Source organism: Teleopsis dalmanni, chromosome X (assembly GCF_002237135.1).
Source record: "Teleopsis dalmanni isolate 2A chromosome X, ASM223713v2, whole genome shotgun sequence".
In the NCBI taxonomy this organism is placed as follows: Eukaryota; Metazoa; Arthropoda; class Insecta; order Diptera; family Diopsidae; genus Teleopsis; species Teleopsis dalmanni.
Genome location: NC_051848.1, coordinates 20,184,167 through 20,211,545, shown reverse-complemented (window position 1 = coordinate 20,211,545; position 27,379 = coordinate 20,184,167). Strand labels below are relative to the sequence as shown.

Sequence of the window (27,379 nt, the reverse complement as noted above, 5' to 3'; positions counted from 1 at the left end):
ATATATATGTATATATATGGTATATATATATGTATATATATGGTATATATATATGGTATATATATATGTATATATATGCATATATACAGGATAGGAAAATACTGTCGCGTAGTTATTGAAAACATTTGCTGACGAAATAACTAGTCGAGAAATACTGTTTTGACTCAAGTACAAAGCCTTCTAAACGCGAGTACTGAATAATCATAAACTTTGGAAAATAGCAATTTTTAAATGTTTATCTGGAATGCTAAAGGAAGGCATTCAGATATCTAATGGTGCAATTGCTGTTCATAATTTGTTCAAATTCTATTAAAATATATTTTCATAGCTAGGCATATGTGATTAAATATATACAATTTCCTAAAGCTTAACAATTGTATAAACCTTGAACAAAAGAACTGTTGAGGCAATGGACCACTCCGTTGAGACCCAAGTACCTTGTTGGCAAAGGACCAATACTCATCTAAGCATCAATACAATTACATCATTTTTTAAAACATATTTAACATTGAACTGATAATTCCTTTACAATTTCTTTATATTGTTTTTGTTTGAAGTTGAAGACACAGTTCTCCGTGATATCTAATACAAATATATTAGTTCATATCAAACTATATGCACACTGATGATGATGTGAAGAACATGTAAAATAATATAATATTTTGAAATAAAGTTTAACTACAAAATTTAAATTTGCACTTATGAACCATAAACTTTTACGAAGAGAAACCTTTTTTCTTCAGAAATTTTTAATAAAATTCATCCTTGGCAGAAAGTAGTAACAATACCAGTTAATCAATTAAATTCTTCAGCTAATTATAAAAAATAATTTAGTTTAAATTATTTATAAGTTTCAACATACATACAGTTTGTCAAGTATGAGTTTACACATTCAAAAAAAATTGAAAATTTCAACTTCTTTTTCAAAAAAAGACATCTTTTTGTTTTAGTATGTATGTTTTTTATTTTATATATTTGTTAATTATTGTATTAGGAATATGAACATAAAAAAAATTATAATATTATTGAAAGAAGAACACAAAATATAAAAAAAAAAACAAATCCCACATCATTTTTTGACTGTCAAGTAACTGTTTACATTACTTGTGTTTTTCAATTATTTTTCATTATTTAAACGATGTGCAGTAAATTTACCGTAATTGGCGTCTTGTGTTGATCCTTGTCTGAGATGTTGATACTAAATTAGTTATTGTTTTCTAATTTTTTCACTTCACTAATTAAAATATCAATATTTTAAAATGTAAAATGAAATGTTGTTGTTTTAATAATCTCAATTAATTATTTTACCAGTTTGGTATTAATTTAACAACAAAATTTCTTTTGCATCACAAAAAACCAGAGTTAAAACTTTCTTGACGCTTATTCACGCCAGAGTGATGATGGTAGACCCTAGACACAACTCTCATCTGTACTGATAAAACGGTCTACTAAATCGTCGATTATTTATAAAACATTCATATCACATTTTTGTGATATTGTTAGCGACTTTGTGCATAATAAAATGCTTAGAGCTTTTATTAAATTTTTCCCGATTGATCGATGATCTCCTAAAATCATTCTCTATATTATTGGTATGATTTCTTGTGTTAAAGTGTCATTTTTAAATAAAACAACCCACTTACAAATGACTGTTTTTGAGTTTTTGGAGCAGATTCACCTTAGACATTTTACGTATTGGTACAAATTTCCATTACCATTAAATCTTTTTTACAAGGAATTTGATCATTACAGGGTGTTCTATTTTATAGTTTTCCGCTGTTGAAAATTATACTAATACGTTCAATTCAAAAGATTTAAGCTCTTTTTGAATAGATTGAATATTAAAATGGTGTTAAATCTTTAGTTCTGCTGTTGAAGAATAGATGACGCTCCACAAACTTATTACACAACCTAATACAAATAATTGTTTATATTAAATCCACTTATTTAACACTCGTGCTTAAAAAGAGTTAACAAAGTTAACAATTTATTTATTTACTTCTATTCATATGCATTGTATATGCTTAAATGTTTTTACAACGTACGTGTGCATGGGTGTAGTTGTGATAGCTTTTAAGCAAACTGGCCTTTTGTTTAGTTTTAAGCTCATGGTAACCCTGCTTTGCGTATTGTGTTTCTGCTGTTCGCATATCTGCAATTTACCCAAAATGTTCAGTTTATTGCATCAGAAAAGTAGTCAGAAGAAGTAAAAGATAAAAACTACATTCGAAAAACTTGTGCTATCTAAGCAAACAATAACATTTCACCATTAATACTCATACTGTTAGGTTCGTTATAAAAAAAAAGTATATATGTAATATTATTTGACATCATTTAATAATACAAATATTTTACGAACGACAGTTGTTTAAACAACGCACAATAGCACCGGCAAACAACCAAAAAATAATAATATCAATAAACGAAATTAAAATATAATTTATACGATAAAAACTCGGCCCCAAAACACAATTAAAATGAAAAGTAAAGCATTTCAAAAGTATTTGTTGTTTTTCATAAGAATTCGACAATTCATCAAAAATTGTTTCATTATCTGGGATTGAGAAAATAACTAGTTAGTTCAATTGATAATTGTACAAGAGTCCATATTACTCGAACACCACTTTTTGTTCAATTTGTTGTTTAAAGTTAAATTAACTTAATTTGTACCACTTAAAACACTTCAGTTATTTTACAATATTTTTATTTATTTTTTTTTGCGTTATTGCAGGCAACTAAAATGAAGAAAGAGAAACAGAAGAATACTGCTGTCGCTGGAGACGCTGGCAAATCAGGTGACTAATAAATAGTATTATTAACAGAAGTATATTAAAAAAAAGTGTTTTTATTATCAACAACTGCAGTTTAAAACTTGTGTAAAGAGTGTAAATGCAATCAATAACGTTATTAACATTTCGCACGTGCTTATTTCTGAGATTTCATTTTGTTAGAGCATTTTCACAATCAAATAATAAAATACAAATAACAATATGTACATATATGTATGTAAGTAATGTATTCGCTTTGAATCCATTCATATTTCCTGCTCTTTAGATCCGTTAATGATCTATATTAACCTTATATTGATATCATAAGGTGACTAGTCACGTTCTGCTACTTCTTTTTTGTTCTGCCATAAATGGTATATAAAGTCAACAGATCTATTGCATTTTAGATGCTATTAAATCTAAATATATGCGTTAGCAATAGCCAACACATCTCGTATGACATGCGATAAAACTAACAGTTGTCTATGTTTATAATTTCAGAAAAATGGCTAATTGAGACCGAGGTTATTAATCGTAAATTTATTAATATGAATTATTTCTACATCACAGTTTAGGATATGATGTTCTCTTGCAGAAGAGAAAGTCCTAAAGCCAACAATAGATAATATATAAGAATTTAACGGGTCATTATTTGAGCTAAATTGGGATTGATTGCCTACGTAATTTTTCTACATTTTGAATGAGAAAACTGTATTATCGTCTAGTTAATTTTATTTATAAAGTTTCCTAAATTATTTAAATAAAAAAATTATATAAATAAAAAAATTATGTAAATATTAAAATAAATCCAAATCATCTAACTATCTAAAATATGTGATGCACAATTTTTTTAAATTTTGATATGTTAAAAAAATTATCTGAATTTTTTTATAACAATTTGAAGATAAGTCTTTTTATAATTAATCAAATTTTAAGGGGTTTTGCTTATCAATCCTGTTTTTATAATATATACAATTTTAATGATTTTAATAATGAATTTTTATTTATTTGCAGTAAAAGAACTGAACCCCTGGCCAACATATATAGCAGAACGTGATGCTTTATGGGAGAAATGTAAGGCAAAATATCTTGCAGAAATAGCCGCTAAACCACGCGATACTATTAAAGTAACCTTACCAGATGGTAAGCAAGTTGATGCTGTATCATGGGAAACCACGCCTTATGATGTGGCAAAAGGTATTAGCCAAGGTTTGGCAGATAACACAGTCATCTCCAAAGTAAATGGCGTCGTATGGGATTTAGATCGCGTCTTAGAAGGAAATTGCTCATTACAATTGCTGAAATTTGATGATCCAGATGCTCAGGCTGTGTTCTGGCATAGTTCAGCTCATATTATGGGTGAGGCAATGGAACGCATATATGGCGGTCATTTGTGCTATGGACCGCCAATTGAAAGTGGTTTCTACTATGATATGCATATAGAAGGTGATGGTGTAAGTAAATACATATTAATAATATGATTTTTAACTAAATAAATTTAATATTAACATTAATAGATATCTACAAATGATTATCCTGCTATGGAAGGTTTGGTGAAACAAATCGTCAAAGAGAAACAGCCATTTGAACGTTTGGAAATGAAAAAATCAGATTTACTTGAAATGTTTAAATACAATGAATTTAAGTGCCGCATACTTAATGAAAAAGTCGACACTGACACAACCACTGTTTACAAATGCGGATCATTGATTGATTTGTGTCGCGGTCCACATGTTCGTCATACTGGCAAAATAAAGGCACTTAAAATAACCAAAAACTCTTCTACCTACTGGGAAGGCAAAGCTGATGCAGAAACATTACAACGCGTTTATGGCATTTCATTTCCAGATCCTAAACAATTAAAGGAATGGGAGAAAATACAAGAAGAAGCTGCTAAACGTGATCATCGTAAACTTGGACGCGAACAGGAACTATTTTTTTTCCATGAATTGTCTCCTGGTTCATGTTTTTTCCAACCTCGAGGCGCACACATTTATAACACACTCATTAATTTTATAAAAGCTGAATACAGAAAACGAGGTTTTCAAGAAGTTATTTCACCGAATATTTACAACTCAAAATTATGGATGACATCTGGCCATTGGCAACATTATGCTGAGAATATGTTTTCGTTTGAAGTGGAAAAGGAAACTTTTGCACTTAAGCCAATGAATTGCCCTGGTCATTGGTGAGTATTATTTGATATAATAAATATATTTTATCTATGTTGACTATCAATTTTTTGTGAAGTCTTATTTTTGATAACCGTAATCGATCTTGGCGAGAGTTACCGCTTCGAATGGCCGATTTTGGTGTGTTACATCGTAATGAGCTATCAGGTGCACTCACTGGTCTCACTCGCGTGCGTCGTTTCCAACAAGATGATGCGCACATATTCTGTGCTCCAGAACAGATTAAAAGCGAAATGAAGGGTTGTTTGGACTTTTTACGCCATGTTTATGGTATATTTGGTTTCTCATTCAATTTAGTATTATCTACACGACCTGAAAAATACCTCGGCGAGCTGGAACAATGGAATGATGCGGAAAAGGCGCTAGCCGAATCACTCGATGAGTTCGGTATGCCTTGGAAAGAAAATCCAGGCGATGGAGCATTTTATGGTCCAAAAATCGATATTACCATTATGGATGCATTAAAACGTGCTCATCAATGCGCTACCATTCAACTAGATTTTCAACTGCCAATACGTTTTAACTTAAATTATATTGCAGACGATGGAGAGAAGAAGCGACCTGTCATTATACATCGTGCTATACTCGGATCAGTAGAACGTATGATTGCGATTTTGACTGAAAATTATGCAGGTAAATGGCCTTTCTGGCTATCACCACGTCAAGTAATGGTAGTACCAGTTGGACCTAGTTTCGATGAATATGCACATTCAGTAAAAGAACAGCTCCATGCTGCTGGTTTTATGGCTGAGGCCGATGTTGATGCGGGCGATACTATGAACAAGAAGATACGTAACGCACAGCTTGCACAGTTTAATTTCATTTTAGTTGTTGGTGAAAAGGAACGTTCGTCCAATACTGTGAATGTGCGCACACGTGACAATAAGGTACATGGTGAGGTTTCAGTTGCAGACTTAATAACAAAATTACAAAAGATACGAGATGAATTTATAACAGACGAAGACAATTTCTAAACAACGTCTGTGATTTCGTAAAGTATCACACTCACACTATTTAATTTATTTTTAAAATATATACACTTATTTATCTTTGAAAAAGGAAAAATTGTAATTGCTTACAAATTATTATCTACATCTTTTGCTTCAAAATTATTAAAAACTATGGAAAAAAATATTTAAAATTGTCATTAATGGCTGGCTTTATCGTAAAATCTAAAACCAAAATAAAGATATTTAAGACGTAATAATTAAATAATTTTATATTTTATTTCAAATGATGCTTTATTGGTGTTTTCAATGAATTGCACTTGAGTTTTTTGTTTTTGTTGTTGCTTTAACGAGAGAGGGGTGAACAACATTTGGTGATTTGGTGATTCTCTAATATTAGACTAGTTCAGTCTAATAAAAGTATTTGTCTGATTGTTGAGATTAACTAGTCCATAGCAATAAATTAGTTCATGTCCACTGCTTTGATATCAATCAAATAACATTAAGGGGCGGTTATAACATTACGGGTCTTCTAGTTGTGAAATATTACTTCGTATGCATTTTTAGGACCCTTCTATGCACTTTGACTGCACCCGTATTAATTTCCTAAATTGTTGAAGGATATCACACGGCAGGCAAGGTAGTTTTTTTTTCTAATCCATGTATTTATTTTAAAGCAAACCAAAGTTAATAAATTTACTATAATAATTCTACATAATTCCAGTACGTCCAGAAATAGTTTATATTTAAATATTATACTACGGATTCATAACTTCAAATAATGTATACGATTGGCCAAACCTTCTCATATAGAAATAGTATTATAAAATTAAAATCGTTGATCATATTATAATAGATATAATCTGCCATTACCCAGTTTAAGTTATTTAAATATTAACCATAAAACGTTCCTATGGTAAACTATTACATATTACATACGATATTGGACACCGACAATTTTTTAAGATCAATTATACTTTTTTTTGAAATCGTTTGCCATCATCTATTTCTGTTTGTTAGTTTTATTTGTAATATTAATTGTCCCTTGTGCTGTCTGTAATAAAATAATACAGTAATGACCTCGTTTATTAAAATGATGATAGATATATGCAATATATAAACATGTACCTATAAACCTTGAAAAAACTTTTAACTCTTAGTCATAACACATTTACTCTTTATTAAATCAGTAATTAAATGCCATACTTCTCTTCATATGTATTGTACTACACCAAATATAGTTTCAAATTATAATTGATTAACATGGTAGATATAAGACCTCTATTAAATAAATGAAAGCATATAAATTTAAGACTGGAACCTTAAAAATTGTCTATACGATATAGTGCCCCATTTTCATTAAACAAATTCAAAAAGTAAGCTTTTCAAAAATCATAATGCCTATTTTATAAATAATCTTTTATGTGACCCATGAGATCTATTCTTTCTTTTCTATACGTTTTTGAAAAGCGTAATAATCAGACTGCAAAATTTTACTTCAACAATTTTGTTTGTAAAATTTTATTGGAAACATTATATATAATATACATATATAGAGTATATGAGTATATGAACCTGTATTATATTAAAGTTTGCACACTTTGCAAAACCGATCCACCACAATGGTTGTTAATGCGTTTATTAACTCTAGCTGCTCTATACAATGAAGTTTTCTTGAGAACTAAATTTTAACGAAATGCAGTCTCAATTGGTAGAGCATGACCTAAAAACTGTACCAGAATAATTCGATTTGCTAATTATAGTAGCTTTCTTCAGTTGGGTCGCTCATAAGTTTAGAATAAACGAATTTCAGCGAAAGTAGTTTTTAGTATTAATATGCATGCAGATTATTTGATATATAGTATAGAACTACGAGAAATTGTATTTTTAATGACTACTATGAATATTAAAGAGTTGAATGGTTTTTAATAGCAGTGGTAAGAATTTATTTGAATACATGTGATGTTCTGATATTTAAGTTGTTATTCAAGTTAGCAGCAGTGTTAAGTGAATTAAATTGGTATGAACTGTAATGACATATATAGATATGAATGTAAGGAAAGCCCTATTAGCCTAATTGTTAATATTAGATATAGTGTTCTTGATATTATGATCCAAATTCACCTGTAAGGCATGCACACATAAAGATGAAAAAACTTGCACAATGAAGTATAATGGTGAAGTAAGAAGGTATAAGGTAGAAGTTAGGAAAGGGATTAGTAGGAACTTATTGTCGAACTGAACCGCGGCCAGAAGAGAGGAAAATTGAGATAGAAACTCAATATAACAGTAACATATCCCTAAGCAAATTGAGTGTATATTTGCGTGTGCATTAGGACATAAAAAGAGAAGGGAGGCATTATGATGAGTAGAGTTGCAGTTGGGGTAACACATTTGATTCAAACATGTTTATGCGTGATAAGCAACTATTAAGAACGTAGTTTTATCCAGACATTAATTGGACCAGGACAGTATGTGCGGCATTTGTGAAATGTTTTTTATTCTCAAACTTTTCATGCAAATGCCTATTGAGACCACTGTTGTGAACAAACGTAGTGTTGAAAAAGACATTACCTCAATATGGAGAGCATAATCATTACAGATATTCGACATCACTGATGCTATGTTTGTTGCGGTAGACTTCAATGTAATAGCGATACTTTATAACCAGATTCTTCTCTCTATCTGTAATTGTTCTAAAAACTAATATAATAATTTCATATCGCTTATCCGATTTATTATTGTAATTTTTGTTTTATTCTCTTTCAATGTAATTTGAAATACACAAACTAATTAGCATGACAATTAATTTAGTATATAAATAATATTGATTTTAGTGTTTATTTGCTTTTATGATATTTTTAATGGTAAAAATGCTAATCTCCAAAATGTTATAATTGCATAAAAAATTAATTTAATAACATATAAAATAATAAATTTTGTAAAAACATTTTATCAAAACATAAAGCAAAAGGATAAAAAATTACAATTTTTCCTATTATTATATATCATTATCATAATATGTATTAAAACTTTATTATAAATAATTTGTCAATTAAGCTAGATTTTCGTTGTTATTTTTTTAATTTTTATTATTATTTAAAATGACTTTCAGAAAGCTTAAGTGGCATTTTTTAAGTGTACGATTGAAGTTAATAATTCAATTATAATAATCTATTTTACTCAATTTTAATTCATTTTATTAAATGTAATTTTTTTTTATTTTTATTATTAATAAATATTATTTATATATATATATATATATATATATATATATATATTATATATATATATATATATATATATATATATATATAAGAGTAAGTTAATATAACCGCTGGAATTTCAAGCCTCAATTTTTATGTGCTATTAAAAAAAAAATAGTTTAAATAGGAGAAGTGGGAAAATAATAAACGGATTTTAAGAATGAACTTCTTAAAGACTAAAAAGGATTAAACTCTCTTTTTTCCCTTTATATATATAATTGGAGTTAAATATATGTAAATGCAAATTGGTCTCATGTAATCACAACATAAATTGATACAAAATAGAGCAAAATAGAATACAGAATTGAATCTCTTTGATTTATTCGTGCAATTAATCAGCTTTAACATATAAAATTGTTGCCTTAAGCAATTATACTGTTGAAAATACTCTTATATTACTTGTCTAGTTCTATAATAGAAGCTGAAAAAAGGGATTATTTTGCAAAACCACTATTTTGATATGGCCCACGTTGCAAAAAGAACACTCCAATCAACTGCACAGAAAAAAAGGAAAAACGAAGTTTTGACGAAGTTGATACCCCTTACACAGTGTTATTGAGAGTTAACAAAATACAGTTTTTCAGATTCAGATTCAGTTTATATATTTATATTGATCGATCAATAAAATAATTGTCTGTGATGTTTGATTTAATTTTAGACACTCTACAATCAATCTTATTAAATAATGAAACAACTTCAATACTATAACCATTAAATTGTATGCCAGCTTTATATATGCAAATTACAAATGATCAGGTTTATTTTTAATAACAATGTATAATATTATAAACATACATGTCCCCCTAGTTTTGGGACAGAGTCAAAAATAAGTAAATAAAAATATTTTTCAATGTGAAAACTAGTGCCGCTACACTTAGCTCATATGGAAGATATAGCCAAATTTTTAACGCCCATTCTATTTTTTGATAGTAACATATTTGTTGTATCTTTTATTATTCAAGATTGGTAAAAATATAAATAAATTAACTCTCGTTTTCAAAACCTATATCCAAAACCGATTTCAATTAAAATCCAAAAAATATCATAGCAAATATCAACCAAATATATTGTATGTAATATAAAGTATGTTCTTATTATTAAATTTAATTATTAGCCAGCTATCAGCTTAATCATTTCATTTCTGGTAATTTTGGCAAATGTAATAGATCTCTTTCCAAAAATTCTATATACAAAAGCTCCTGTGTCTACCTCACACTCTAAAAACTTATTTCCATTCAAATTGATATATGGGCAGTTGGATTTGTTTCAGAGAGCTGATCAAGAATATATGCCATCTACATTGCCTATGCAAACAGAATATAAAAATAGGGATTTCATCTCTATGCTGTTAGCAATTATAACAAGATACTAATAGCAAGAACCTCATGCCATTAGAATAAAAATACCAACTGAATATGTTTTATGAAGACGCAAAATAAAAAGGAACTGTAAGCGTGTTTGCTTTGTCACGATTTTGTTCTAACAATTCCAAGCCTTAAAAATCTAGAAACTTATAATAGATAAGTTAATGGATAATATATGCAAATAACAGCCTATATATGTCAACCTCCACCGTCATACTTATCTGTAAAAATCTAGTGAAACGTACTTTTTGAAAAATAAATCTAAACATTAAAAATACTAGGAATGCTGAATTTTGAGACCGAATTTTTATTTAAGAAAATACATAGCTTTTAATTGACCTGAGTGAGGGTTATTGAAATTCTGAGTATAAATTTAAAGGTACACAAAATAATGAACGTATTGCTGAAAAGTTATATAAATCAGTCGGAATGTAGGATAATGATATTTTGAAAGTTTGAGTAAGAATGGAATTCATGCTTTAAATTATTGTATATTTAACTATATAGATATATATTAATCTAAGTTTAGGAAAGTCGCATCTGAACAATTCAGGTTCATTTACAAATATGAAGTAGTTAGAATTAAGTCTGAGTGTTTATCAAATGAAAACCAATTTGATACAGAACAATAATGACACTGGTAAGAATATAAAATTCATCATTTCTAGTTTAGCTCTAAGATTGTGCAGCGATTGGTTTAAAAGGTAATTGATATATTTGCATTTGTCGTGGTTTCTGTTTGTTATTGGAGTCATCAATTTAATTCCTCAGAGACTCAGCAAACCGCATGCAATTGATATTGGTACTTCATTCATCCTTGTTACATTTTTTCGTGGTTATCGTGGTTGATTACTCATATTTATTATCTTAATTGATTTATTTTATTATAAATAAACTTAAAAATAGAATTGTTTCAATTTTCTTCTCGCTCTCATATTGCCTATTCATATATCGTACTAAAATTGGTTATATGTTTTACGTTAGCTATATCAGATTGCTGTTTATTTATTCAGCAGGCACAGCCTCCTTCGGGATCTTTTGTCTCATTGGGTGAGTCTTTAAGTACTACTTCTTGCATATCTTCCGATGGTCTATTTTCTGTTGAATCCATACCAGGCAAGGCGGCTGCTACACGCCTAAACAGCTGTTTTACATTGTATCCCGCTTTTGCGCTCGTTTCTATAAACATCACATTTAATTCCTTTGCTTTTCTTTCGCCTTCCTCAGTGGATACTTGTCTTTTATCAGAAAGATCCGTTTTATTGCCTACTAGCATAATAATGACATCACTGCCCCGCTCTGTACGCACGTCATCGATCCATTTTGATGTTTGGTGGAAAGAGTTTGTATTCGTAATGTCGTAAACTACCACAGCCACTGTTGAATCACGTATATATGAGGGTATGAGTGATCGAAAACGTTCTTGACCAGCTGTATCCCATAATTGCAGTCGTACAGTTCTATCCTCTAGGTACATGGTTTTAGAAAGGAAATCGATGCCAATTGTGGCCTGATACGTATTATCAAAGCTATCGTACATAAAACGTGTGATTAATGAAGTCTTACCAACACTTTGTTCACCAAGGAACACAAGTTTAAATTTACGTAGTGGATTTCCAAAATCTCCTGATGACATAGTAGTTGTGTTTATTTTAATACTATTAAATTCTTCTATAGTTTACTTTCTTAGCTAGAGTATATATGTTTTCTTCGACGTCTATTTAATTTGCAGGTTTGCTGACCTTTTTGCTTACTTTGGGTTGGGCTTAATTTCTCCGGCAATATAATTTTTTAAGTTGCTATCAACTTCTTTTCACCCTTAATATTATATTATTTATTAACTACATAAACACACTAAAATATATATAAATACAATTTTATAAAATCGCGAATTTTAATTTTCTTAAATAGCAAATTGACAAAAAAATTTTCATCACCACTTTTTAGTTTTCTTTTCGACCGCTTTCTACTGAGTCACCAATGGATTTTATGTTGTTGTTGCACTCTTAAGAAACTTGTAATAATTGCTGTCACATTTAAAAGTGTTGGTAAGAGGAAATATAAAGCGAACATAAAATTAAACATAATTTTTAAGCTGATATAAGCGATGATCTGGCACTTTTAAAACTTCAATAGTTTATTAATATAAGATTTAGTGTTATTATTAACTATTAAAGATAACATTAGAAAACACAAAAAAAAATAAAAATATTAATAAATTATTTTCGTATTAAATAATTATATTACATATTACAATAAATATGTATAAATATGTATGATAAAGTTCAGATAACGAAAAAGTGACATTTTTTTTTTAAATAAATGTCAGTGACTGTTGACTTAAATAAAACCGGGAAAATATTTTGAAAGTAGTGCATATTTTTAAATTTGAATATAGAGAAAGAACTCTAACATGTTATTAATTTCAAAAATATAGTGAAAAATACATTTTATATATAAAACATATGACACATATTTCAAAATTTGATGATTTCCCTTGTTGGAAATATATTTTTAAAGGTTACATTCGATATTTATCACCTTAAATGAGCTGATTTATTGATAATAAGCTTATTTATATGAAAGATTTTTGTATAGTAAATTACTCTCATTAGCGGTGCTAATAAGCAAAACGTGTGATTGTGTTATCACCTCATCTTACCTCAAGTATTTAATAAAATTATTCCGTTAATACTGGATAGTGTGTTGAATGAACTTAATAAAAACAAAAGCAATATTACAAAGTTATTATATTGTAGTAAATTAATGACAAATATGCAGTCCTATTTCAACAAATAGTGATATAAAATTTTTTCATGATGCGTAAGACAATGTTGAAAATTACTGTAATATCCCGTTTAAACTGCACAATTTATTGCAAATATTAGCATAAATTTCACAAATGCCATCTATGCCAATAATTGGTATTAACTAAAATGGTTTTTGTAGATTTACAAGATTTATTGCCGTTAGTACGTTGCGTTTTGCGTAAATTTTGTAAGAGTTCAATTTTAAACATGCTCAATGAAAGTTTTGAACAGACTTTGATGATATTATGAGCTGTTTTTGACATTTGTCATTTTTGTTTACGTTATACATGGCCCTTTGATGCGATTTAATATTCGTGGGATTATTATTTTGATTTTGAGCCATTACTAGCTAGTTTCATATACTGCATAAGCCTCTTTGATTAATTTATTACAAATCTTAGATATATTAATAGAGTTTATTATTCGTTCTTTCTTATAATTAATTTTTAACTTTTTCAAATAAATATTATGTTTTTAAATTATTTATATTGAATTTGTAAAATATAAACAAAAGAAAATTTGACGTTTCGTTAAATTAAAATTTTGCAATAAATCAAAATGAACAGTTTAACACCTGTATTGGTTGATTGAAATACCTTCATTCATTGGAAAAAATCAACGCCAACTTAATTAAGCTATTACCACTCAATTAATGATCATTTGGTTTCACATTAAGGAAAGAAGATAGCTTTTATTACGGAGAAATAAAATATTTATGATTTATTTATGATATTACGAATTGATATTTAATGATTTTTATTTAAGGTTCTACAGACGGACTGTATTCATATTTGTAAAACCCGAAAAAAGTTAACATACAAAGGCACCAATATAAAAAAAATATTCATTCTATGAGTCATGTATGAACACTACTTATATAAATAGTTTTTGGTATTTTAATTAAAATTTTTGCAGTTATTATTCTATGACAATTAACTTGATAAATATGGAAAAAGAGATTTTATTTTTTCTTCAAAATGTAATAAGCTTTAATAATTCATTATTTATTTTTTTTTTAAACATTATCCTTGATCGAAATTAATGCACAATATATAGTTTCAGCTCCGGCAGACGGTTAAAATGCTATAGCTGTAAGCTTTATATACATATATTATATAATATAATTGTTATTAATTTCTATGTAATACAACAAATTTCAAATGAAATTTTACTATATATAATATTATGACTGTATATCGTTTCAGCTCCTTTATTACACATATTAAGGCCTATTCAGATGTTGCTCGAATACTCGGTATTTGATAAAAAATAAAATGTTAAACGCACTATTTTAATACTTTCTCAGCATAATTATGAAATAAAGCAGTCAAAGCAGTTAATTTTGTTTGTTTTGTTTTATATAAAAATAAGAAAGTAGCAAAAACAAGTGGAAAAAAGCAATTAAAAATTAAAATAAAACATGATATTTTATTTAGTTCTATAAATTTATCAATATTTCTTTATTTGTTGTCTTTTCGAACACTTTAAACTTTTTATTAAAATTAAGTTTTGTGCAAGACTGTACAATAGAAAGAATCAGCTGATGGTTTGGTAATTTCTAACTCGGTAACGTTGCAATTTCTCCAAAAGCAATACATAGAAAATTTTATCGATTTAACGAGTTACCGAGAATGTTTTAAGTACCACTCAAACCATCCGAAGATAAAAAAGTTAATAAAAAGATAACAATGACCAAAATCACCCAAACTTATTAAGAGTGAATAACAGAATAATTTCTTAATGAAAAATCAAAAATTCTTAAAAAAAAAATCTAGAAGAAACGATTTGTAGAAAGCTTTTTTTACATTTATTTTCTTACAATACTATGTTGATAACACAGTCTGTCCTGCTGGACAGCTGGTAAATTAGAGCAAATGCAACACTGATAAAATCGCGAATTTACACAATACGTCGTTAAAGCAGCTAGTGCCAAGTTAGCAACGTTGCTGGAAAATGCAGAGCTGTATTTTTAAAAAATTTTTAAAAAATGATATTTTCGTTAATATATGGAATTAAACTAAAACAAAAGGCATTATTCTTATAGAGTTTTGAAAGATCTTTCGATTGGCATTTACCAATTTGAGATACGATGCGTATTTTTCAAATTATAGGGAAAATAAAAATTGACCAAAATCGACTTTTTTTGAAAAAATTTATTTTTAGAAAAATCTAGAACAGGTACAATGTTGCACGGAAATACATCTAATAGAGAATTAATCAGTCTATCAACAGCAAAAAAATCATAAAAATCGAGTAGACCAATTTTGAGAAATTTGATGTCAAAGTCAAATTTCCAAACTCGTCAAATTTCAAGCTTTTTAAAAAATGTAAAACGCAAAAGTATAAAAAAAACTTTCACAAAACCGGATAAATAAGAATCATTTCAATATCTCAACTAAAACATCAAAATATTATTAAAATAAGTATAAATTTTGCACATGTTCCGATATAAGTGCATTTTATTTAAACTTCGAAGGAGGTACAACCTGCACGCTTAAAGTTCCTAAAACTAAATTGATCACTCTTTCAAACAAAACTAATTTCACAAAAATCGAGTAGAACGTTTTTTAATTATATATGTTTAAAAAAGTAGATTTTTTACGAAAAAAATGTATGTTAACTAACACCATTCTAATAACATATTAAGGTGAAAACCTGTACAAGGCCAAAAATTCACCACCACTGTAAAGTTTATTAAAGAACTCTGTTAAAAGTATTTATAGGTGGTTGTATTCTGTGGTAAGGGGATGATTATAAAATTTAATTTATATAATAATAATATTTCAAATTCAATATTTAAATTAAATTCAAATATATATTGCATATAAAAAAGAAAGATTTTCGTCTGTAAACTGCTAACATATACCGCCATAACGAACATTTTTCAATATATATTAGAAACAAAAATAAAAAGTAGTACAATGTTGCACGGTATTTTTTTAAATTGTTTATATTTTTCTAATATGAATTGATGTAAGAATTATCAAAATCGAGTAGCAAACAATAAAGATATTAACAAAAACAACTTTTGCAGCATATTCACAAATGCATTGAACTCTGTTACAGGCATTTGTTGTTGGTTATATTCTGTGTTAGGGGACACTATCAAAATTTAAATAATTATAAATTTTACGGAATGGTACACTGTTGCACGGTATTTTTTTAAAAAATAGACATATTCTAGAATATTTTGGTATATAAATCTTTAAAAATGAGTAGACAGATTTTCTAAAATTTTCAAAAATATATTGCATATAAGAAACAAAGATTTTCGTCTGTAAACTGCTAACATATACCGCCATATCGAACATTTTTCAAGCGCCAAGTTAGCAACGTTGCTAACTTGGCGCTGGTAAATTGTCATCAATCTTTTATAATCCCAACAAAATTTGTTTTTGTTATTTTGCTTAGAAAGCTTTCTAATGTAGGTATTGATGAAGTTGTGTCTCTCACAAAAGTATTAAAATACTGGAAATACTGAAAAGATGAATAATAACAATCCGAATATAATATTTCATCCTATCATTAGCGCTATACAAAAAGTAGTGCTCTACGAAACAAAGACAGTGAGTAGTGCATTTTAATTAAATGGAACAAAATATCTATTTGAAGTCTAAAAAATTTGCAGCGTCTTTATTTAGTGGGCAGTAACAATCGAGAAACTCGATTTCGTTTATTGAGTATTGATCGCACAAAACAGGATCACCTGCCAATTGAGGAGAATCCCAATGAGTTGACTGCACATGAGATCAGACGTTTCTTGGGTTCCTTAGGCGGTGCACCCAAAATTATATCAGCGTACGGCGTTTTGGGTTTCGTGCGATTTTTGGAAGGTTACTACTTGATACTTGTGACAAAACGAAAATGTTGTGCACACATTGGTATGCACCTCATTTACACCATCAAGGACACGGTTATGGTGCGTGTAAACGAAGCAACGCTAAAAACGCCCCACCCGTTCGAGGAGCGCTATAAAAAAATGTTCCAAAATATAGATTTACGTAGCAATTTTTATTTTTCCTATTCTTATGATTTGACACGCACATTGCAATTCAACGAATCAGCGCCGCGTTTTGTTGGACCGGGCGTTGATATAGAAAAAGATGAACCGTTGCCTGATTGGAATGTATTGACTAATAATGTCCAAGCAGCAAATGAACGTGTCGATTATGCGTTTCGTAGTTGTTCACGTAAACGTTTCGTCTGGAATTCATTCTTGCTGCAAAGCATGAAAGATATAATGCTAAAGGATTGGCTACTGGAAGTGACACATGGCTATGTGTCACAATCAAGCATAAGCATATTTGGTCGTCATGTCAATGTTTGCTTAATAGCACGTAGAAGTACTCGATTTGCAGGCACACGGTTTTTAAAACGCGGTGCAAATTTTCAGGGCGATGTGGCTAATGAAGTAGAAACTGAACAGATTGTTACTGATGGTCTGCGTATGTGTTCTTTTACGCAAATGCGTGGTTCTGTACCTTCACATTGGTCACAGGTAAAGAAAAATTTATTTTACAAAAAAACAAAAATATTTGATTTACATTTTCACCATATAGGATATCAGTAAAATGGTACCTAAACCACCCATACAGTTGGATATTTGCGATCCATATGCGCAGACACCATCACGACATTTTGAACGTTTGCTATTCCATTATGGTGCGCCTATTATAATGTTGAATCTGGTTAAAAAGCGTGAAAAACGTAAACACGAGTCTATTATTTCCAAGGAATTAGTGAACAGTATACGTTATCTCAACACATTTTTGCCACCACACCATCGCATGAAACACATACACTTTGATATGGCACGTAAGAGTCGTGGTGGTGGCAATGTCATGGAAATGTTAGCCGACATTGCAGAGAGTGTAGTGCAGCAGACGGGCATGTTTTTTAAAGCACCTGGCAGTGAGCGAATGTACCAAACTGGTATTGTGCGCACAAATTGCGTTGATTGTTTAGATCGTACGAATACGGCTCAGTTTGCTATTGGCAAATGTGTGCTAGGGCATCAACTGGATTATTTAGGTTTTCTTAAATCTGCAAAATTGGAGTTTGATTCCGATTGTGTAACGATGCTGGAAAATTTGTACGAGGAACATGGTGATACGTTAGCTCTACAATATGGAGGCTCTCAGCTTGTACATCGCATTAAAACTTATAGAAAAACCGCGGCATGGGCATCGCAAGGCAATGACATAATGCAAACACTCAGTCGTTATTATAGCAACACATTTAGTGATACAGAAAAACAACACAGCATAAATCTCTTCTTGGGCTATTACATACCTAGCAAGAGCCATGCAAAAGGTAAATATATTATATGGTAAAATAAAAATAAAGATAATTGTGTTTATGTAATTTATTTTGTTAGAAAATCAACCAATTTGGGAATTACAAACAGATTATTATATGCACAACACCTATGAGTTCCCATCGGCAAGCGATGAAAAGAAACCCATAACAGATTGGGTGCGTGTAAAAGTTCGTGCTTGCTTGCCTTTTTCGTGCTCTGAAACAAATAAAATTGTTAAGGAACTGTTTCGTGTTCACTCCAAAGATCTCGAAATGATCGATGCTTATTCCAATTACCATCAATCGTTTAAGTGGACTGACTGTAATGAACATATATCATTCGAAATTAGCCAATTAGCTTTGAGGTATATGCCTACCCTACGCACTAACTATAGCCCATTTCAGCGGCAAATACAAGAACGTAAAACACGTAAAAATCCATCAATGACAGGCCAAAGTTCTACCAGTTCAATGAATAGTAACTCCTCCAGTTCCACTTCAGAAGCAGATGACAGTTCAACTGACGAAGACTTAAGTACTAGCTTTGCAGAAAACCAATCCAAACAAATGGATTCGATTGAGCAGGACGCCATCACATTAGATACATTGCTGCCTCCAATGGAACAGGTTTATGGTTGCAAAATTACTAATGCCAGCAAAGAAAATATGCAAATATATAAGAAATATGTTCAAATGGGAAAATTGTGTAATGGTGGCACGACATCACTCAGTGCAACACCTCGTGATACGGATGTAAACAAACTTATGAAAAATATTAATTTACAGCCACTCGGTAATTATGGCAATGATTCCTATTTGTCCGTAAAACCACCAACTGTTGACTTAAAGAGTAAACGTATCTATGAAGAATACTGTAAGATACCGCGAAACTTCAATACTGTTCCAGTGTTCGAGGAGTCTGGTGCATTATATCGTTATGTACAAATGCTTTAAGCTTAGTTCCTTATTATTTTAAATCTATACAATACAATGTATTTAAAAAGTATTCCTAAGAGCTCGATTATGTTGATTATCTACTTGTATACATATATATTATTCTTCCAATCTATAAATGTATGATTGGCTGTGATATAATAAAGAGAACAAAATTAAAAATTGTACGCGTGTTAAACTTAATGGTTACAACAATTAAACAATTGTAAATTCATTTTATAAACTAATTTAATTTATACAAACGTAACATTGTTAAATAAATATTATATGTTAAACATTTAATTCTTCTGTTTCCATTACAGTTGCTAATTTTTCACTTTCTGCCTGTTTCTGTGCTTGCTGTTGTTGTTGTTGTCTGGCACGCAAACGTTCTTGCGCTAAACGCCGATTTTCCGCTATGCGCGCCATTTGTTCTGCTGTTAGAGTTTTGACAGCAACTGGTGTTGCCGGTTGTGATGCTGGTAAAGGTTGCGCATACTCACTGGTGTCATCTAAATTAATATTTGTGTGAGGTGTTGACATCACCGCGTTACGAGCAAATGATGGTGTATGTAATGTGCTATTCGTCATTGGAGTTTTTGGGGTTTTATGTGCGCTGGGTCCTGGAGTACGTGGCGCTACTCTGGATAAAGCAATCTGTTCACCCAATAAAGCATCGAATTCATCAAACGGTTCTTCGACAATTGCTTCATCTTCTTCCTCTTCATTGGGATTAATTATCTCAGCATTAGGATTCACATCTAAATTTTCTAACATTCCCAAACGATAACGCGACATATGTACTTGCAAAGTTTTCTTTTTGCCCAAACGTTCTATATTGTTCAGCACATCATTAAATTTATAATTGGGATACATACGATGCGCCCAGTGCTGCATACGTCGCACAACCTCATTCAAATCATCTCTCTCATGTCCTTTCCCTTTATATTTTATATCCTTAAAATAATCTTCTATAGTGTGGATGCCACGGGGTCCTTGTAATGTTTCAATACTTAGTTTTACACGTGGATTCCGCACACTACGTTTTTTTGGTTCCAGCTTAATAGGCTGACCTTCGCCATCAACCCCTTCAGCATTATCTCCAAATATATTTTCATCACCTTCAGCACGTTGTTCATCATCGCTGGGTAAATCTTGTGCATTTATATTTTCATTAAACAAGTCCTCTACACCATCATCACCAAAAATTGAAGCCATTTTTTTATTAATATAAACACACTACTTTTAATGTTTAAATGTAAATAAACACACATAGGTGCACAGCATTTGGCGCCATATTATCTGTGACACCAAACTGTCAGAATTATTTTCTGTGTTCCGAACAGAACAGAGCTGCCATATCATAAATAACCGACAGTGACAGCACTTGGTATCCGTTAACTCAAAATCGATTTTCACCAGCAAATTTCGTAATTTAAACGCCGTAGTAGTAAGAAGCTGGGTTCGGTGTAAATATGACTATTATTACCAAAGGTCCGTAATTAATTCATTTATTCCTTAATTATTAATTTATAGTGTTAATCATTATTGTAGCTATACCGTATCTACCTTAAAGAGCTATCCTACCTTAACAAGCAATAAGTGCACAGTTGACAATATATGGCAAATTAATAAATAAACAAATTCAAACAAATGTATGTTTTCTAAATAGTTACTGAAATCAAAATTCGAGATTTCCTAATTTATTATGGCTCGCTTTGATGCATTTTAGTTTGCTCTTAGGACGTGTGCGAGTTAGGCTAAGTTGATGCTTAACCAAAAGGGAAATTTTTTGGGATTTTTTGCACTGCACACATTTAGCCATTTATCAACACATATCGATACATCAGTATATTATCGGCACAACTTGGAATTTCCCTCATTTAGAACGCAACTTAGCCTAACTCTCACACGTCCTTAATTTAAAACAATTATATACGTGCATCCATTTAATCGCCTTGAGTAAGTTTATGTAGTGTCATGCGATGCAAATCTACTTGACCATAAATAATGCCTTATGAGCAATAAATCATCTGATTTTTTTTCATTTGAGTCGGCGATCAGACTTCCAGTCGCACAATTGTCAGATTGAAATTCCGTCACCCTTATGGGCCCATATCCACTTTAGTAGTTATGAACCCACATCCTCAGTACATTCATTCAGGAGTATCGGAAATTCTTTTCTGATTATTTAATTCAAATACATTAATAAATAAAATAATTTAAATATATAAGATAAAAAACTAACCATTATCTTTCTAATATTTATTTTGTTTTCTTTTATTTGAATCAAGTAATTTTTAGTATCTTCCATTTTTATATATTATATTGTACACAACACAACCAAAAACATATGTCATAAATAAGTATTCAACATATTTTAAAAGTGCTGCCAATTTCTTTTAACCAGAGTTAATGTTATTTTTCTCCTGCTCTGAAAGAAAAAAGTTACGGCTAATAAAAAAACAAAACGTAATGTAATTTACATTACATACCAAAGAAGATTTTATTCTCTTATCAAAGATATTCTCTGATGTGATCTTTGTTTACATTTTATACTTGCTTGATTTAAAGTGCAATAATTGAGATAAATTTATATTTTATTTAATATATAAATGAAATTAAAAAAAAAACAAGTAAATATGTATATTCTAGTGAGTATTTATTAATTTTACATTTCATTATTATAAATTTATTTATTTTTAATATTATTTCAGAGTATTAAAGGAGTGGAATACACGTGTTGCTGCCACCAGGAATTCCAGATGAGCTTTATGAAGTATAATTCATGATGTGTTTGTACTGTATTTCTTTTTAGATAATTCGTCTACATTTAGTTTATAGTACTATTGCATCCACATTGCTGCATATGTGCTCCCTTTTGAGTGTAGCGAACTGCATTTGGTCGTCAGTCCCGATGAGTGGTTTCAAGATATAGACGCGGCCATTCTGAAACGGTGGATGTGTTTTATACTTAATGTATTATGTAGGATTGAAATATGTGAACACACATTTTTGTTCTTACATTGTGAAGGAGCGATGAATTTAATTCTACAACACGCTGCTAGATCGGAAAAAATACTGTCTAAATCATTTCCGTTATTATTTATATGATCGGTAAATATTATAAAATTAGTCATTTATTAACGTATTGTGATTTTTTGTTCTTTAAACTAAATTAAATAAATTATAGTGTTTTTATTTGTATTTAGTTTAGAGTTGTGAAAATTCCGAAAACTTTAGCTCTAGCTTTCGTGGATGTTGCACACGCAAAAGATATTAAAAGTCACATAATGCAAGACGATGAAATAACCGTCGATCACTTCATTTGTTATTGTTTTCAATGATTTAAATTTTTTTAACTTATTTCCAGTACTAACATCAAATTTCGCAAGAAAAATTGATATACAAATACCAATAAAATAAATTTTCTACCAAGTTTTGACACTGGAGACAATTTTTTTTATAAGGCCTTTTTTTTCTTTTTTTTTGTTAAATTTTCTTACGAAATTGTTGTTGGTAAGAGAATTACATAGAAACCAACAATAAATGTGATGACCGCCAGATCATTAAGTCGCTCGCATAACATGGCCTTAACGGATATTTTCTTTTTTTACATTTTGTGTATTTTTGTTATACTAGACGCAACTTTTACGCTCTTTTACATTTTAAAAAATAAAAAATATTTTTTTTATCATGTTATGGCCGTGTGCGAGTTCGAGTAAATTGAGGTAAAATAAATTAAAATTTCCTAAGAATTTTTTGCAATGCACTTATGTAAATATTTATTTATTTATATATTGTACTTATTTATTATTATTGTTTAAAAGTATTTAAATTTATTTATTAAAGATCTTATAAAATTTTCACAATGGTAACACCTAATTTACCTGATTTTTATATAATTTACCCTACTTGAAATTCTGCTAAATACCAACATTCGCTGCCATACCGACATAATTTACTATTTCACTCAATTTACTTGCACACGGCCTATATTTATATTATATTTTAATGTGCATTTTTATAATAATATCAATACACAAATACAACACTGAAATTATTATTTTTCAGGATAATAACACGCATATGTCAAATCAAATTAATTAAAGGTCATCGGATCAATCTGAAAATCTCAGGACGAAAACATAGTCAAGTTCGGAAATTAAGGAGTTCATTAAATAATATGTACATATTAATACGCAAAAATGTAAAGTAGCTCGCACCAGGAGGTTTATAAAAAAAATAATATAAACAGATGGAACATATTAGTTAAGAAAAAAAAAAAACAACCAAATAATCTATATAAATATATACATATATAAAACGTCTTAGGTAAACAATAACTACACATTCAAGAAATATAAAAAACAAGTAAAATTTGTATGGTAATATCATGCCAATCGTTAACATTATAAAAAAGGCATCCAGCCTTATCTTAGGTGATGACAAATTTGATGAAAAAATCGATATCGTGTATGAAGACAACGAAATATTGTTTTGCAAAAACAATGTTTGCATACATCCACCTACAGTGGCACGACAAGAATCCGATATACTGCACTACCCGGGTTATTTAACTGTGACTACGAAAACTTTTGTAGATCAGTATAATAATGCCAAAAGGCCAACGTTATTACTTACTTGGATACCAAATTCATCACTATGTAAATGTTCGTCAAGTGATGAGAATTGTACACTATTTTACACAGGGGCACTGCCTTTGTCGGCACATTCCTCGTCGAAAGATTTCAAACTGCCGGAAGCAGTGCATGGCTTAACTTGTAATGGTAGGCCTAAAGAAGATGGCTGTGGTCTGAAGTTGACAGAAAAGGACAATATTATTGATTCAAATAAGGAAGATGAAAATGCAGCCGATATGCAGGAATTAAAAAATGAATTGCAACCCTTGCTGGGTGGTGATACAGCATCAATTGATGATTTAGAGGCTTTGCTAAAAAAGAATCTTATAACATCGGTGAATATTACTATTTCAAATCCACAAATCGAAAACACTAATATACCTCAATCTTATAATTGTATTGTGGTAACTGATCGAGATAAAATGCAAATAAATTCTGATGGTTCTGTATCGGATGATAATAATCCAAATTGGATGACGCCAGAACTATTAGCTTTCAAACACAATCTTGCATTTCCAGACAGTGCTACTGCTACACCTACAATCAGACGCAAAGCTGTAATGAAATGTCGCCGTTTTTCAGTAGATCTCAGTCAAATGCGTTCACTACGTCTTTTCTTTAATGATGACTATTGTACATCAGGCCAGTTAGTTATTGCTTCGCGCGAATCTCAATATAAAATATTACATTTTCATTATGGAGGTCTAGATCATTTAGCTCAAGTAAGATTCTTAATTTCATTTTCAATAAAACTATTTTAATAAAACTATTTATCCAAGGTATTACATCAATGGCATTGTTTTCTGCACAATATAACACTTGCACCCGGACAAGAGAAACAAAATTTGCCCTATCGTCAATTTATGGTGTGCCGTCCTGAAGTTAAAAAGACTGAACTGCATCCAGACGAAGGCAATGTTAAAAAAATTACGACGAACTTCTTCTACGGCACCCTATTAAATGAAAAAGGACAAATCGATGACGACTTATTATTACGTAAATGTGTATTCTTTGGTGGACTTGAGAAAAGTTTACGAAAAACTGTATGGCCTTTTTTGTTAAAGTGTTATTCGTTTTCCTCGACGTTTGAGGATCGCGCTGTTTTAGTGGATATTAAACGACAAGAATATGAAGAAATAACGCGCAGACGTTTGTATTCGATGTCGCCAGAAGAACAAATACACTTTTGGAAAACAGTACAAAATGTAGTAGAAAAGGATGTTGTTCGAACGGATCGTTCAAATCCATTTTTTTGTGGTGATGATAATCCAAATACAGAAATAATGAAAAATATTTTATTAAATTATGCTTTTTATAATACGGGAATATCTTATTCACAAGTATGTATTGTGTTAAATAAATATTCAACTATGATTAACTTAACTCAAACTATGACTAATTGCAGGGCATGAGTGATTTATTGGCGCCTGTACTTTGCGAGGTACAAAATGAATCTGAAACATTTTGGTGTTTTGTGGGCCTTATGCAACGCGCTTTTTTTGTATGCACACCAACTGACAATGATATCGATCGCAATCTTAGATATTTGCGAGAGCTTATACGTATTATGTTACCTCGGTTTTATGAACACTTAAAGAAACATAACGATGCTATGGAACTTTTATTTTGTCATCGTTGGCTGCTCTTATGTTTTAAGCGTGAATTCACGGAAGCTGTTGTTATACGCATGTGGGAAGCTTGTTGGACCAACTATTTAACTGATTACTTTCATCTTTTTCTATGTTTGGCTATAATTGCTGTTTATGCAGATGACGTTGTTGCGCAAAATTTACGTGCTGATGAAATGTTGCTGCATTTTAGCTCATTAGCAATGTATATGGACGGGCAGCTAATTCTACGTAAGGCACGTGGACTTTTGTATCAATATAGACAATTATCAAAAATACCATGCACTCTCAGTGGTTTATGCAAACGTTGTGGACCGGGCATGTGGGATTCGGAGCACCGTCCAGCACTGGAATGTGTTGGACATACTGATGATGAGAAATGTATTTTATCTATAGATTAATGCAGCAAACTTTTTATGAATTGTAGAATATATTTATTTCTTATTATATACCCTGAAAACAACTTGCTTATTGCTTAAAAAATGTTAACAATATTAATAAACTCTAGTCAGCGATAAATTGAAATTATAGTTCATATATAAATACTATCCCACACACTTATTTTTTAGTAAAATTTATTTTTTTTTCTAAAATATTTTATGAACATATACATATAAATTTAACACAAAGTTTAAAATAGTAATAATGAAACATTCATTGTTAACATAATATAATGTATAAATATATAAATGGAATTATATAGACACAAAGTAGTTAAAAACGAAAATAACACAGCAAATAGAATTAATTATGAATTCTTTAATATTAAAAAGTCAAACTTGATTACGAACTAAATAAAAATTTATTGTGCCATGCGGTTATTAAAACTAATATATATTTAATGTGTACGAACATAAATTAAAAAATGAAAACTAACTTCACAATTTTCAATGTTACTGTTAACATAATTTCTTTTATTTTAATGCTTCTAATAAATTATATTTAATGCAATTAATATATTTCTTGATGTTGTATGTAGTATGTGTAACTTATTAGAATGGAGCAGTGGTCTAGTGTCCTAAAAAATCATTAGACAAGTTTACGAGACATATGAGATGTAATCTTGACAAAATAGCAACCACTTCATCAATACTCAAAACTATGCACTCAAAAAAGAAATTTACCTATATATATATATCTTATTTAATTATTTGGGCATAACAACCCACTACCGGGTTTTGGCCTGACGCAGCATGTCACACCAGGCGCTTTTCGTATAACTCATACAACTTCTTTAGTCTTGCACATCAAGTCCGGTCAGTCCTTACTCAACTTGTTCACTCCACCAAATACATGATCTACCTACCTGTAACATTTCTTTCTTCAATTCAAATACCTTTATCGCTAATGTATCTTCATCTATTCTCACGACATGACCAAGTCAGCGAATACCACTGGATGTAAAACTGCTAAATGCGATAGTTTATTATAGTCGCCAACCTGTAGAGGACAAAAGATTTTACAAAGAACTTTTCTTTCGATATAAGATTCAATAAAATATTATTTTATATATAAAATAACAAATATTTT

At 30.0% G+C, this 27,379-nt stretch overlaps 5 protein-coding genes and 1 long non-coding RNA gene across 6 annotated transcripts; 3 read left to right on the top strand and 3 right to left on the bottom strand.

Moving 5' to 3' along the window:
- Window positions 1–2,155: 2,155 nt before the first annotated feature.
- Window positions 2,156–6,140, top strand: LOC119687711 (threonine--tRNA ligase 1, cytoplasmic). The gene is made up of 5 exons (XM_038102125.1): window positions 2,156–2,288; window positions 2,732–2,795; window positions 3,783–4,222; window positions 4,286–4,956; window positions 5,019–6,140. Exons 2-5 carry the CDS (start codon window positions 2,741–2,743, stop codon window positions 5,932–5,934), a joined length of 2,082 nt encoding a protein of 693 aa, XP_037958053.1. The 5' UTR covers window positions 2,156–2,288; window positions 2,732–2,740; the 3' UTR covers window positions 5,935–6,140.
- Window positions 6,141–10,821: 4,681 nt separating this feature from the next.
- On the bottom strand, window positions 10,822–12,561 carry LOC119687845 (ras-related protein Rab6). Its single transcript, XM_038102358.1, has one exon. The coding sequence runs from the start codon at window positions 12,171–12,173 to the stop codon at window positions 11,547–11,549; it is 627 nt and encodes a 208-aa protein (XP_037958286.1). The 5' UTR covers window positions 12,174–12,561; the 3' UTR covers window positions 10,822–11,546.
- Window positions 12,562–16,678: 4,117 nt separating this feature from the next.
- LOC119687842 (polyphosphoinositide phosphatase) lies at window positions 16,679–19,761 on the top strand. Its single transcript, XM_038102356.1, has 4 exons — window positions 16,679–16,913; window positions 16,976–17,845; window positions 17,907–18,660; window positions 18,725–19,761. The coding sequence occupies exons 1-4, from the start codon at window positions 16,833–16,835 to the stop codon at window positions 19,597–19,599; spliced, it is 2,580 nt and encodes an 859-aa protein (XP_037958284.1). The 5' UTR covers window positions 16,679–16,832; the 3' UTR covers window positions 19,600–19,761.
- Window positions 19,762–19,809: 48 nt separating this feature from the next.
- LOC119687844 (protein TIPIN homolog) lies at window positions 19,810–20,898 on the bottom strand. Its single transcript, XM_038102357.1, has one exon. It carries the CDS (start codon window positions 20,794–20,796, stop codon window positions 19,870–19,872), a length of 927 nt encoding a protein of 308 aa, XP_037958285.1. The 5' UTR covers window positions 20,797–20,898; the 3' UTR covers window positions 19,810–19,869.
- Window positions 20,899–22,431: 1,533 nt separating this feature from the next.
- On the bottom strand, window positions 22,432–22,677 carry LOC119687841. Its single transcript, XR_005253270.1, has 2 exons — window positions 22,604–22,677; window positions 22,432–22,527 (listed from the first exon to the last, which is right to left on the bottom strand). It is a non-coding gene; the product is annotated as an uncharacterized LOC119687841 (long non-coding RNA).
- On the top strand, window positions 22,612–26,320 carry LOC119687840 (TBC1 domain family member 16). The gene is made up of 4 exons (XM_038102355.1): window positions 22,612–22,695; window positions 23,653–24,943; window positions 25,001–25,561; window positions 25,627–26,320. The coding sequence occupies exons 2-4, from the start codon at window positions 23,975–23,977 to the stop codon at window positions 26,248–26,250; spliced, it is 2,154 nt and encodes a 717-aa protein (XP_037958283.1). The 5' UTR covers window positions 22,612–22,695; window positions 23,653–23,974; the 3' UTR covers window positions 26,251–26,320.
- The last annotated feature ends 1,059 nt before the right edge of the window (window positions 26,321–27,379 follow it).